This window comes from Anas acuta, chromosome 1 (genome assembly GCF_963932015.1).
Source record: "Anas acuta chromosome 1, bAnaAcu1.1, whole genome shotgun sequence".
Lineage (NCBI taxonomy): Eukaryota > Metazoa > Chordata > Aves > Anseriformes > Anatidae > Anas > Anas acuta.
Genome location: NC_088979.1, coordinates 93,475,987 through 93,490,877, shown reverse-complemented (window position 1 = coordinate 93,490,877; position 14,891 = coordinate 93,475,987). Strand labels below are relative to the sequence as shown.

The following is a 14,891-nucleotide window of genomic DNA, read 5'->3' as shown; positions in this document are numbered from 1 at the left end:
CTGCTCTCAAGCTGACTATGTGTCAGAATTATAAATGCACCATATTGTAAGTTTATTTGTAGAATTATCCATAAAAACCTAAAGTTCTATGCCCAGTTTTGTAGCTTATTTTTTTTTTGACAGTTATAAATATGTTGATTTTTTTTTCTTTCTCAGGTACTGTTTCATTTCTCATGTTTTTATTTTTAGTCAGAGGGAATCCCCACAGTGTCATCTAGTGCACCCTACTGGCCAGACAAAACTTCACCAAGTTTGAGGATCTTGCTGGTTAGAGTAGCTTGTTACTTTCCTGGTGTTACTTTTCTGAGTTGAAAAAGGTTCTTTTCTGTAAATTAGTGCAGCTTTAGAGCAGGGATTTGGACCATGTTGTTTACAATTCAGGAACTGCATTACCATCAAGGGTACTGACTTTGAGATTCTCCTCTCTCTCTCTTTTTCTTTTTTTCTTTTTTTTTTTTTAATGTATATTGGAATTACACCTTTGAAAGTCTCATTTAGTTCTTTTCAAATGGCTTTTTTTTTCTTTTTTCTTTTTTTTTTTTTTTTAATGTTCATTAGACCTCCCTCAAAAATAGATTTCACTTAGGCTTAAAAGGCTTAACAGTGTCAAGCCTGTTGTTAGAAAGCAGCTGTTAAAACATGTTAAAACATAACATCATGAAACATGTTATTTGTAGATTTCTTTTTAAAATTTGAGACAAATAAATAAATTCTTCAAATCCAAGCTTTTGTGCATGCTGCTTAGGGGTGACAGGTTTCAGTATCTTTGAGCCTTTTTTTTTTTTTTTTTTTTTGTGGATCTGACAAGAAAAATAATTTACTCAAATACCTTTACAATAAACCTACATAGTCTAACAAATCTGTTACTTTATCTCTAGAAAATAACATGAAAGTAGTAGTGATACTTACATACAAACCAAATATTTTGAATGGTAAATTTCCAGTGCTGCTGTACCGAGATTGGTGTTTCAGTCATATTGTTTCCTGTTAGTATATTTGCATTTAGTGTTGCAGCTCTCCCATAAGAAGGGGAGGGATGCCAGAATCTTGTTTCAATGCCACAGCTGTATTCTGACACTAAAAGAAGCAAAAGTGCCTCAGAAACCACTTCCCTATTAAAGCTAGATGTTATTTTAGTTCTTGCAGAGTTAGTATTGATTCTTGCATCTCACTTGCACTCTACCTGCTGTTAGCATAGTAGGAAATGGAACAGTGGCTATAAAAGATGGAAATAACAGCTATGTCCTTTAGATATGGTGACATTTGGTTGTAACTTTGTCCCCAAGTCCTGAAGGATTGTCATTTTCTTCACAGCTATCTGATGTACTTCACAGTGCTGGGCTGTGCAGAGCTGAAGAGCTGACCTCATCTCATAAAGTAGCATGGCCCTCCAAAATGAGAAGTGTGAGGTGCTGCATCTTCAGCTGAGCCACCAGTACTCAGTACAGCTGAGCCACAACCCTCAGTGGTGGGGGCTGCAATAACGTGTTAGCTGTGAGAACTACAGAACAAGACCAGAAACACTCACCCATTGTTGTATTTTTTTTTTTTTTTTGTGCATTTGAGAGATGCGTGCCAGTATCAGAAAAGCCGCAGGAGTAAATATTTGCAACAGTATTATCCTTTGAACCCAGAGGGATGTTTTTGAAGGTTGTAAACAAATAAGGAAAACTGCATATTGAAAGGACCCATAATATGCTTTTAAAACCAGTGTTATTTTGAGTTCTTGTAGATATGATATGAAGGAGTCAGACTGACATCATGTCTTGCTGGAAGTACCTTGGTGAAGCTTCTGCCCTCAAAGGAATCTTCATGGTACATCAAATGTGAATAGTGAAGGTGTATTTTCCCTGGGCTTATTTTTTGATATCTGCCTTGGTAGAGAAATATCTACTCCATTTCTCAGAACATCTCAGAAAGTATGGTGATGCTTCCAAGGGAAATTAAGGAGTCCTTGATTTGATCTTTCTTCTAAATTTTGGCTTGGTTAATAATTTCAATTTCCTTTCATAAGATGCATTATTCTTCATTTCCTGTCATAACACGTAGTGGAGAGTTTACATGACACTACATGAGCACTTTTGTTTTATACTAGATGTAGCTGTGTTTTTGTATCCCTTAAGGTGAAAACTATTGTATAAAGATAAAATGATATCAATTGTTCAGTAAAACTTTAAACAGAATAATAACAATAATTAATAAAAATAACAGCAAATATTTATACTTATCATTTTGCACTATGTTACTTCATTACTCATTAAAGAGGTAATTGTTGCCAGAGTGAGGAAACTCTGAAAACTGAGAAAGGGTTATCTTCACTTGATCGGAATTGGTCACCAACCAAATGAAAAAAAAAAAAGTGACTTTTCTGATGAATAGTGTAAGATAATGATATCCAGCTGTGTTTGTCCCATGTAAAACAATACTGAATGATATTGCTATAGCTAATGTTGCAGATTCTTAGCTTTAGCTTTAATATTTCTATATCCTATGACTTTGATCAGTGTTGGAAGGTGTACTGTGTAGTATGTTGCTTGCTCTTCAGGGTTGGAGATTGCTGCAATAAGCAACGTCTCTTGCTGCTCTTTCTCTACATTTGGTGTAAGAAGGAAAAGTGAATATATGATGGCCAAAATTTGCTTTCACTGTTTGCATATGTAAATGGAAAATATTTGTAAAGTTAAAAAATTAAAGTCTTTAGTTTTGGTAGAATGTTGACCTGGTTGCACCTTCAGCAAAAGTAACACAATGCATGTGGAAAAACACAAGTAACTACCACACAAACATGTGTTAGAAAATGTACTAGTAATTATGACATTAGTCTTCATGATGCCACAGTTACGGGGCATTATACGGCACCCTTCCCTCATATTTCGTGTTATATGCATGCTAGAGAGATGACCCAAACAGAACAAAATGCAGCAGCTGAAAATAGGAAATGTAGCTGCCTATCCAGCTGCAGAGTAACACTTTTACCCTGGTGTTTCTGAAACCTGTTTTCAACAGGTTTTCAAACCATTGTGTCCAGTGTCTTTATTGCTATGGACTTCCAGACTTCTTCTAGAATTTTCTCATAGCTTTGCCAGCTCAAGCGATCTGAGAGGTAACCTTTTTCAGTGAAAACTGACAATGACTGAGTGGAAGATGGGGGTCAGTATCAGAGCATCAAAGGAGGGCATAGAGGTCTGTGTGATTATGCAGGGGTCAATAGGAGGTAGGGGTGGGAGGGTGAAATAGCGAAAAACTCCAAGGTTTAAGAGATTATGGCTACATTGGATTCACTGCAGAAGTATACTGTCTTTTTATCTTATATATATTTTCAGTGAGATGCCTTTTATACTTCTACTACTTGACAATCATTTTGCTGGAAAACATTGTTCAGTAAACCTGGAAATATCTACCATTCTTTGGGATGTCAAGTTCTTTTGACTGTAGTACAGAAATTTCAGAATGTTTCAGCTAAAAAACAGCAATTTTCTCATCTTCTCATCCAAAGGTGATGCAGATGTTTGAAACCTTTGTGCCTACTGCATGTATCAGAAACAGTAAACATTTCATCTCTTTGATTTCTCTTCAGTGCCACCTATTTCCTGGAAAATGTGGAAGCTTTACATTTACTGCTTCAGATTCTCTGCCAAGTTCCTTTCATTTTTATTTTTTTTTCTCCATTTTTGTCTCACACATTTATTATATGGTGACAAATGCAGTTTTCTTCTGACACCACATAATAGATGTGTGAAACACACACACATGTTCTGGTAAGAGACTGCTCTTTATTTCCTGTCTCCAGTTGCAAAACATGAGTCAGGGTTAGGAAGGTCATACTTCTGTCAGAGAAGTGTAATCTGCATCCTTAAACTTTCTTAGCTTTTGTTACAGTAGTGGAGGAAAATGGCAAATCTAGATCTTCTATTTCTCTACTCAGTATTTCCTCCCCAAGCACATTATTTCTTCATTTCCTAATCACCATTCCCTTGTATTGTTTATGTTTACTCAATTCAGAGATTGATGCTGTCATTAACAGGAAAAACATCTCTGCAGCTCCTAAACTAAGTATATCAGTACTCTGACTGCAGTAGGTACAGCAGTTTGAGAGAAAGCATCTGCCTACTATTCTGGCTTTAATGCAAAGAAGAAACATTGCTAGTCCATTACTGTGAATTCCAAGCATTATTTTCTCTGCATAGACTGACACCTGATGTTCTGCTGTATAATTGTAGTTAATGACCAAACAGCCTCTCTACAAGACTTTGGTGACATAATATGACTTATTTATGTATACCAGCTTTAAGTGTTCTGTACACTTCTGCAGTGTGTAGGGGGCCTCAGTGAAATACAAAATCAGACAGATCTTTTGTGAACTAAAGTGAAACAAGCCCCAAGTTACAAGTTAAAAAAAAAACAAGCAAACAAACAAGCAAAAAGAGAAAGCTGAACACATTATCACTTCTGACTGGATCCAAATAATCTAGGAATTTCATGTGGCAGGCAGTTATTCTGCAGTTACCCATGGGTGATTGGAAGCAGCAGGAACTATGGTACTTCCATGTTAATCATAAACAGAGTTTTGTAATGATTTTTTTTTTTTTTTTCTAAAGCATTTTATCCCACATGGTCCTAGTGGTTGAGTTGCTCCTGCAATCGAATGACAAATAACTGGGTGACATGCTGTGAAAAATTTAGAAAATGAGAAATGTTATCCCATTTTCCAAACAGAGCAGAAACAACACTAATTTCATTAGGCAAGATGGAACAGACAATTAAACTGGGCATGCTTTTAATTTTGAAGCTAACCAGATAACTGATGCCTTTTGCAAATGTAATGACTGTAGGAGTGATTCTGTTAAAGAGAAGCAAAACCACTGGTTTTCCTTTCTAAAATTAAAGCATTTACCTTACACAAAGTATAAGAAATGTTACCTGTTGCCTCCACCATTCCTTCTAGGATTACAACAATTTCTAGCTCCTCTTTGGGCAACTGGGCTTTGGAAATCTCCCAGAAAGGACTCTGCTGGTTAATTTCATGGCTGATGATCAGTGGTGAAACCAAAAAGAGACGATCATCCCCTGTGTAATAACCTACGTTGATATCTGTCTGGTTGAGTGGTATAAATTCCCCCTCCTTTGTCTGTTTGGATTTGATCAACTTGGCTCGTATTGATGCCTCTACAATGTGTGAATTCCTAAGGTCTCCTACTCGGAACATCAGACACAGCTTTCCATCCCGCATGGAAATAACTGCATTTGTAGAAAAAACCAAGGTTTCTGCCCTCTTCTTGGGTTGGGATATTTTCACAAACATGCAGCCAACCATGAAAGCGTTGACGATAGAACCTAAAACGGACTGAACTAAAAGCAGAATAATTCCCTCGGGACACTTGTCCGTGATGACCCGGTAACCATACCCAATGGTGGTTTCTGTCTCGATTGAGAATAAAAAGGCTGAGACAAACCCATTGAGGTTGCTGACACAGGGGGTCCACGTGCTGTCCCCTATATGATCCATATCTCCTCGCACGTAGGCAATTAGCCACCAGATCATTCCAAAGAAGAGCCAGGTCACTGTGTAAACCATGACAAAAATCAATAGGTTGAACCTCCACTTCAGATCGACTAAAGTAGTGAAGATGTCAGTCAAGTAACGGTAAGTCTCTCTGACATTCCCATGGTGGACGTTGCATTTCCCATCTTTCCTAACATACCTCTGGATTTTTCTCTTGGCACATTCTTTGTTTAGATTTTTTGGCAGATCCTCTCTAGCTTGTTTGGGTAACTTTGGCTGATGAATAGTGACAGGGCTCTCTATGTCCTGCTCCATTGAGTCTTCTTCCAGTACGTTAGCTGCCATTAAAAACAAACAAACAAGAAAAAGGCAGACATTATTTTTCTTATTATTTCTCTAAGTTAACAAACAACTTATTTCTGTATTGCCAACACGATATCACTATAAATAAATAAAATTATCATCCTAGTTCTTTGCTCACCTATTAGATGCAAAATGCGTAAGTCAAATGATGTCAAGCATCCTCAATTTATTGCTAAATAGAAATACTCTGAAGGAAAGTGCTCTTTCGTCCTGTCTATCAGGTCCTACATCCTACAGTGTGTATATTTACACACATATTTATATTATGCAAGATGTGTTCTAATAAATCTTTCTTCCCTTTATCCCCCTTATAGAGTAATAAATGAGCTTTTTTATGCATCAAGAAATATCTGGGAGACAGTAGATATAAATGAGGAAATGGATTTGCTTGAGGGTTTCAGTCAAGATGAGCAGAGCAAATGAGCAACTGTTGAGGTATTTTTTCTATCAATTGCATTGCTGTGGGGAAAGTATTAAATAAGTTTAAATAAAACAAAAAAATCAAACAGACAACAACAACAACAAAAAAACAACAACCAAACAAACCATCCAACCAAAAAAAAACCACAAAAAACAGCAACCACAAACATTTTTCTTCAGCAAAAGCTAGTGCTGTTCCTGTTGAAGGAAAGATGGGCTTTAGTGTAATATATACCAAGACCAATTCAAGCACATTTCTACAGAAAATCAATGTCTCACTGATACTGAGACAGAGAACTGTGTGTCCTTCTGCCAGTAATGTAAAACGTACAGTACTTCAGAACATGATTTCATTTGAATTCAGTATGCCTGTGGCCTTTAATTCAAGTGTACCTTTTTCTCTAATGACATGGGCCTACAGAGTGCTCCCCAGTATGTCTTACAAGAATATAAAACACAGAAACAACAGTAACTGCCTTTTTTCTTTTTGCTTCCCAGCATTTTGAGATAAATGGCTTCATTAATATATGAAGTTATGTTTATGTACGAGAAAGAAGAGTTTACTGAGGAGGAAAGTGGTCTAATCAAATGCGTTTTGCTTGAAGACGAGGACCTGGTGAGGTCTTGGGTAATTGTTGTCCTTTTACTATAAAGACTTCTGCACTCTGGGGCTTGTTTCAGTGGGAATTTCTGCTCTTGTACTCTTAATTTTCTCCCTTCTGGATAGTTATTGTTCTACTGTCAGGCTGGGAAGGGAAAAGGCTCCTCCTTACTCTGCCTGAATGCCTAGCTCTGAACAAAATGACATTGATGTGATAATGTACCACTGGTTTACAGAGATGCCCTTGCTCAACAATCAGGGTGTTGACATGCATGTTGTCAGTGCACCCTGCAATAGCCACCGTTTACAGTTATATCCTCTGCTAACTTCTGAGCAGGCTCTGCAGTGGGCTGCCCAGTCCTGCTACAGGTAGTGACCCTCAAACAGAGAGGCAGGCACAAGCATTTTGGGTTTGAGAAGTGCCTCATCTCCCTGAGCTCCTGTTGGCTCTGACCACTTTTGGCCCTTCTGGGAAATCAGTGCATAAATCCATCAAAGCTCCCTCCTGACTCTGTGGTCATGCTTCTGGCACCCCATGGGCTTGGGTGTTCCCAGTTTGCACTGTCCTGGGCAGTAGACCCAAACTCTTTCATGTGAAGGAGCTACTGGGGAAGGCCTGGACTCTTATCTAAAGAGGGGACTTGCACATGGGGGTGCTCTTGGTGAGTCAGTGTGACTCGAATATTGTTTTGTTCTCTCACTCTTCACAGCAAGTATTATGTAGCAGGCTATGGAGTCTCATAGTACCTGTAGCTTTTTCAAAATGTGCAGATTCATCCCTATGGAGATAGATCGCAGGCTCTTGTAAAGTTTTAGGGGTGACTTAAGCACACAGGTTAAAAAAAAAAATATATAAAAAAATCTGTAGACTGGTCGTATTTTCTCCTGGCCTGCACCAGTGACAGCCAAGCCTCTGTTCAGCCCCATAGCTTGTGTTAAAAGAGAGGCATAGAGGCTGAGAGTAGCATGGAACCTGGTAGCAATTCTGTGTTTTAGGACTGTATACTCCATCCTGTGCCACTTGTGCAGTTTGCCACTGTGTCTTAAGATAGCATTATTTTGGCTGATTGTAGTGGCAGCACTTGAAATCATGTCCCAAACCAGTCAGTTATGGATGAACTTATCCCAGTTGGTGACAGTGTGCCTACTTGGATTATCACTAATGCTGTATAATGTATGACGAAATAAACACAATGAAAAGGCATTAAAGGAACCTTGTGAGGCAGACTTAAGCCAAAGCCAGAAAATTTGAAGTTAGGGCTTCACACTTTATACTTAACTCTATTGTGCCTAAGGAAATTTCTTTCCACAGGAGCTATCACATCGCTGCAGTAACAGACTCCTGAAATACTCATGAACAGCCTACAAAGGCTCTGGCTTTTGAAGCTTTAATGCTATGTATGTTAGATGAGTAAAGCTGGTTTAATGTGTTCCATTATGGTTCAGGCATTGTGAATATTTTGCTTTCCCCTCCCTGTTAGAGGCTGGCATGGGCAGAGACAAGGTGCAGGTGTCCCCCGTTGTCTTTGAGACTACTTGCTACTAAAGGCAAATATACACTATACCTAAGTGTATTAAAAACCTTAACAGGCCTGGGAGGTGAAACAGGTGCTGATTTTATTAGTGGCATCAGGAAAAATCAGAAGGGATGTACCCATCCCTGGGGATGCCTTCCAGTCATATGCTGCACCCATCTAACCTACTTTGCATAACGTGTTTATTTCTTACAGAAGTACTTCCTAGCAAAGAAGCATGTTTTATTCACACAACAAAATTTTTCTCATGCTTTCAAAATACTTTGTGCTTATGAAACCCTTGTGCATCACAACCAGCATTACCTGCCTTTTATGGTGCATGAGGTGAGTGACAAACAGAGCTAAGAGCCTTGTTTTCTCAAGCAGCCATAGGTTTTGTAGCTGAAGCACGGAGCTGCTGTGCTCCTAGCACACGTTGGTGGGCTGCCACTGTCACTGTAAGGGGGTCTCATAAAATGTGAGAATTTTCCTTAAACTTGAGAGGTAGCACCAGAGCTGGATCCTGCCTGCATACATAAAAGGACAGCTTCTAACAACCAAACACACTGACTTCATTTAACCTAAGTCTCTCTCAGTATATCATCTACCTAACAGTCTTGCAGTCATTATAATCTCCCTGGAGGCATTTGGCCATTTTGTAAATTCTTAAGGCTCTTTCCAGTGCTGCCATTTCTCAACTCACAGGCTGCCTCTGAGAAGAAAAATTAAGACCAATTTTTTAATTCCTTTTTTTCTTTTTCCTTATGCCTTTTTACTCTTTCCCTTGAACAAATGCCTCTGCAATGAGACCCCAAAAACACCTGTATGGAGAGATTTCTAGGGCAGAACTACAGCCCGTCATGGAGTGGTCAGAGTTCTCATTCCAGAGTGAACCACGGCAGCAGCAATTCCTGAAGTAAGTGATCCAAGGACTGTGCATCTGTATGTTTCCATGGAAATGCTTGATGAATAAGTTTTAATCACATGGCACGATCCCTGTTCACCAGTGAGGCTGAGGAACTGCCACATATTGAGGGAGCCTTTGCCACAAAATGCTTTGACTAATTATATTTTTACTTGATATAAACCCAATTAGCTTATGCTGTTTATTTCGTTTAATTTTCTTTTTGGTTATATAATGGCTGTCACGGTTCCAGGAACAGGGGAGTGAATAGCAGCTATCTCACTTGAGAGCTATTTTTACTCTCTTCGTTTTTCTTCTTGACAAAAATATATACACGTTATTAATCTGCACAGAAAAAAAAAAGGGTACTTTTGAACACTTCCCCCTCTCACAGTAAACGTTATGTTTGTTTGAACACCACAATGGCCAGGTGTCAATGCCATGCTAATTTAGAGTATACTCTGTTCAAAATATTTGTTCCAGTGAGTCCCTTAGGCAAATACATAAAACACATGAGATTTCAGCGATTTGTTTCATTTTCCAGCAAATAACAAGAAGAACTTCTCTGAATATGTCCCTGAAGAGTTCACTTGTGTTTCATCATAGCAGTACATACTGGCTGTGTCTATATCACTTAATTAAATGCGCCCAGGCTTATTCTTTAACATGAAGGTTAAGTGGGGTAGTACAGCCCAAGTTTGTACTATTTCTCTCCCACTGTTTTCAGTGTAGGGTAGGCTTATTCAGTCTGCTCATTGTGAATGGTCCATGTCCCATGCTAATACCTGAAATGCAGCAAGGAACTGTGTGTACTCAGTACACAAAACCACAACAGGGGTTTTCCTAGGAATTTTACCATACAAGCAGTGCTCAGGAGTGTTTTATTTTCTAGTAAAAATGCAACCAGTGATAGTGTTCCAGCCTTGTCTGTTCTATAACAGCCTTGGAAAGACACAATCCAATGTTTCCAAGCACATATTTTTATTTAGAGTCTGTGGAAGGACATGAATCCGGTGCCAACAACAAACTTTGAGCTGTACTTATGCTTTCATAACCTTCATGGCTGTGAACACAACATATTACTATAATTGTTAAGTGATTGTTTTATAATCAGCAATGTAACTTTTTGTATTTTGGTAGTCCTTCAGAGATCTTGTCATGATGTTGTATAAGCGCAAACCAAAAGGAGTCATGCAAAGGGCATACTTGTCTAAATTTAATGCTCATAGCTTATTTTGACTGTAGGATGTCCTACAAAATAATTAGATGTTTCAACAGAGAATATTACAAATTGTAACTGACCATTTTGCAATAGAAACTGATATAGGCAGTTCAGTGACAGTTTCACTGCAATTGAGTAGACTAATTTTATTTCTTCTAGCATAGTTGTAAACCGTGTGCAAATTTATTAAAAAATCTCTAATGAAAAAAAAAATTCATTTACAACCTACAAACTATTCCCATGGACTTTATCACACAGATACAAATGTTGTGCAGATGTAGTTTTCACTGTGATTTCTGTCTGTAAGTTGTTCCTCACTTTTCTGATAGGATGAGTGCAACTTTTAAATTAAGCAGATGTTTGCACTGATAGGGTCCAAGCTTGCCTTTTGTGAATAGTAATCAGTATTCACATCTCATTTGCTGTGACCACAAGATTTCCTGACGCTGAGCTCACCTATGGAATATTGGACAGTACCAGGTGGATATTACTGTTCCCCACTGTCTCTGGAAGGCCATTAGTCTTTGACATCAAGAGAAGTCATACATAGTATTGTACGCTACAAGAGATTTTCCACTATGTTCAATACTCTGGTCTAAGCCTAGGTCTTTTTGTTTCTTTTCTTGCATGTAATGTAAGGAGAAGTCAGACAGAGGAAGCAGACAGGGAGCTTTTGAAATATTTTGCCTGATCCCTCATTTGTTTTAGTCACCATTTAAGAGCTTTGTAGAATCTCAGTCTGATGAGCATTGAGGGCACAAGAACAGATATTCTTGGAATAGAGGGGGATTTGCTTGTTTGATGAACTCAGCCTGTAAACCTCTCAGTGAAAGCAGGTAATCTGTACTATGTGACACTGTATCACCATGTAGTATGAGGACAGAAAGCCTTATTTACAGAAAAAAAAAAAAAAAAAAAAAGGAGCCTTTTGTAATCAGCTAACAATTGTAAGCAGTCATTATCAAAAATGCAGATTTTCCTCTGAAAAAGAAAGAAATTAGGATCTGGTCCTGTGCTGTAGAAATCAATGAAAGATTGCCTATTCACACAACTGGGAACATTGTCTATTTCTCATTTTAAAAAGTTGAACTATTAAATAAACACTGACTTGTCAAATTTCTTCAAGTGCCAAATTACTTATTTGCACCCATAGAATCACAAATATAAATTCAGAGAGAGCATGAGTATGATTTAAATTTATTTCAGCTGCAGTTTTCACTAGAAAATAAATGCAAATTGAAGTATATTTATGATTAGAAAAGTGGCTGTAAAGATGACACTTTTTTTTTTTTTCATGCTACCTGCTTCATTATTGCCTTCTAATCCAACTCAATAGAAATAAATTTCTACTATTTTCATTTCTTTTAAACCTGCAGAGTTGCAAAAAAAAAAAAAAAAAAAAAAATCAGTCTGAGTAACACTGTGCCTCTCCATAGTATGAACATTTTCACAAATTCACAAATTTCTAATTCTTGACCTTTTTATTATGGAGGATGAAAAATGATGCTGATAGGTGAATTTATAAAACATGATTCCATTTTTGGTAATCATTTGACCTTGTAGTTTTTATATTGGTTTCTAACCAATTTTGACACAAAATTTACCACTAAAGGCTCCAGAATGCTGTTTTTACATCTGTTTTGCTACATGTAGCTTCAGTTAAAGCACAGGCAAGCCAGACATCCTGGGCTGCATTATGTGTGTGATTAAGTATAAAAAGGCTATAGATTCTGAACCTGCAAAGATGTTTGGAGACAGTAAATTATCAACATCATTTGCCTTTCTTTAAGCTAGGAACCTCAAACTGGATTACAAAACTTGTTTACTACCTGAATTCTGAGTGCTTGGAGTCAATGTTAATTCAGACTTATCTCTTGTGCAAATGCCTGGCATTAAAAATAGATTTCTAGTATAAGGAGAGTTTGCTGCTCCTTATTCTTCTAGAAGAAAATCCTGTTTGTCTTTGCTCTTGTCTGATTAGTCTGGTTAAACATAATTTTTATAAAACTTTTGACTTCCAGAAAATCTCAAGCTGGAGTTCTGGACTATGTGAGGTTTTCCCTAAAACTGTGTGTGGATTTACACAAGTTACCTACTGTTTTTGACTTCAGCATATAGGCTAGTCGTTGACCCACTTACACATGTAGTGACTGGAGCCAATCCAGGGTGTTTCCTGGGGGCCCAGTTCAGTGCAGTCTGTGTGCCGTTATTTTGAGCAGACTCAGCATATCTATGGGTTACTGATGATATCACACATGCAGTATGGCTTATGCTATGCTCTTATTTATGAAATTCCCCTGGACAGTGCAAGTCATCTTTGTCATTAACTATATGTTCAACTTAAAACTCCTTCTGCTCCTGTGTAGCACATGGTCTATCATCTTTATCTCATGCTCACTTCCTTTGGCTACCCTTCCCACTTGTGTACCAATGCTAAAGTAGACACTGGAAACCTACAAGGAAGGCAAAATCAAGATGGCTGCTCATGATAAGTGTGCAAGGCTGGCATTAAAATCAGAGACTCTGGCATGCCACATATTCATAGCAACAAAGAAGTCAGAGGACTACACTTTTGAAAAAAATCAGACCTCAGTCTTTCTTGCTATAGCGTTCTTGTCCTAGCCAATGCAGAGAATGGGAAACATAGAAAGAAAGCATCTGTGAACTTGGAAAATACATATGATCACCACATCTGCTGCAAGCAGTGGAGCAAGGTCAGTGGCAGAGAGAATGCAGGTGTCCCTAAATCATGCCACTGGGCAACAGGAGAGCTTGTCTCATTTCTACTGTTTGCACGTGGTAAAGCTACTGACAGCTGTTGTAGCAGAGATAATAGGGATAATTAATGATTCACAGTGCTGACAGGCCTTAATAGCTGCAAAAGCTGGCCACATGTTTCCCTTCTGATGCCTCTGCTTTAGATGTATATCTCCCAGAATTTCAGTAAAGTGTCATTGTCTGTTGTGCCCCCTGAAGAGTTTCTGTTTACTAAACTACAGCTATATCAGCTAGTTACTATTATGTATGCCAAATGCCAAAATTTTTACATGTAAGTTGCAGTTGTTCTTCAGACATTTACTGAGAACTCACAGTTTCATTTCTGTGAGTTGTATGAAGAAAAGGAGAAAGAATGAAGGAAGTATATTGACCTGAATGTTAGTTTAAAACTTTGTGTTTATATGGTCTAACTGCTGGAAATTGAATAGCAAAATTAAAAAAAAAAAGTCTTAAAATCATAAAACATTTTGGGTCAGAATGCACCTCTAGATGTTTCTTGGCCAACCCCATGCTCTAGACTGGACATCTTCAAAGTTGGATGATGGTATTCAGGGTCAAGGATAGGAGTTTCCAAAGCCCTTCTGGGCCCTGTTCCAGTGCTGTATCCTTCACACTGGAAACATTTTTTTGTATCCTTTTGTAGTTCCCCTTGCTTTAACCTGCGCAGATTGATCCTTGTTTTTCCTGAGGCACTTCTGAAAAGTCTGGCTTCATCTTGTCTATAGCATCTTACCTATCTCATCTTATCTATTCATCTTATCTATAGCATCTCTTTTGCATCTTAGCTGTTGATTTTTATTTTTTTTATCTTCCAAGGAATTTCTGTGAGGTCTGCATATATTTTCCTTACTGAGTTCATTGAAAAGGAAAGTTCTCAAGTTTTTGATTAGAGATTGGGAAGATTAGTCCCTTCTCATGATTTTTTTTCCATATTTTTTTTCACAACTGAAAATTCTAGAAACAAAAATTAACTGATCAGCTGGATATTTTGTATAGATAATTGACACATCTAATTCTGCAACTGTACTGTCACTGACATCTGTGGAGTTCTCCTGGTTATTTCTGGAAGCTGAAGTGTGAATAGGAGCTTGGCTGGCCTGTCCAGTGCTGATTATGCATATTGCTAAATATTAGCCTGCTGCCCATATTGGCTTCAGGCCATGACAATAGTACTCTGAGACAATACATGGGAGTGGTTTAGGATTTGATAGTATGTGCCAGGTACTGTTCCCATTAGATAGCACAGATGAGAATGTATCACAGTTGGCTTCTTTCACTCTCATTGTCTCATTGAACTCTATCCAAGCAGGCTTTGCTGCCTCAAGCATCTCCACAGACCCTCATGCCATCATCTGCCTCAAGCAACATATAACCTTGGTGTGCAAAACAGACTTCAGGACCAAGTGCCCTGCAGCATGATATGGGTGGTCCATACCCCTTGCTTGAAAGGCTGCAGAACAATTCCTGACCTTCTTTTGTTTAGCATAGTAGATGAAGGATCTGGAGTCTATTCTAGTATGTTAAATGTTTAGAAATGAGGGCAGGCAGCTGTTGTACTAGTTAATTTGCTCAGTTAAGTCACTATG

At 38.1% G+C, this 14,891-nt stretch overlaps 1 protein-coding gene and 1 long non-coding RNA gene across 4 annotated transcripts in view; one reads left to right on the top strand and one right to left on the bottom strand.

The window, feature by feature from the left end:
- The window catches only part of KCNJ6 (potassium inwardly rectifying channel subfamily J member 6), a 162,052-nt gene that overhangs the window by 38,376 nt on the left and 108,785 nt on the right, over window positions 1-14,891 (bottom strand). For both annotated transcript variants that reach the window (XM_068688191.1, XM_068688200.1), the window contains one exon: window positions 4,921-5,841. In XM_068688191.1, the coding sequence (XP_068544292.1) occupies window positions 4,921-5,818 (898 nt within the window). In that variant the 5' untranslated portion in view covers window positions 5,819-5,841. The remainder of the gene's footprint in view (window positions 1-4,920; window positions 5,842-14,891) is intronic.
- Window positions 5,850-14,891, top strand: part of LOC137859281 (uncharacterized) — a 50,286-nt gene continuing 41,244 nt past the window's right edge. For both annotated transcript variants that reach the window (XR_011098221.1, XR_011098220.1), the window contains exon 1: window positions 5,850-14,891. This exon is cut by the window's right edge and continues 22,627 nt beyond it. This is a non-coding gene — a long non-coding RNA (uncharacterized lncRNA).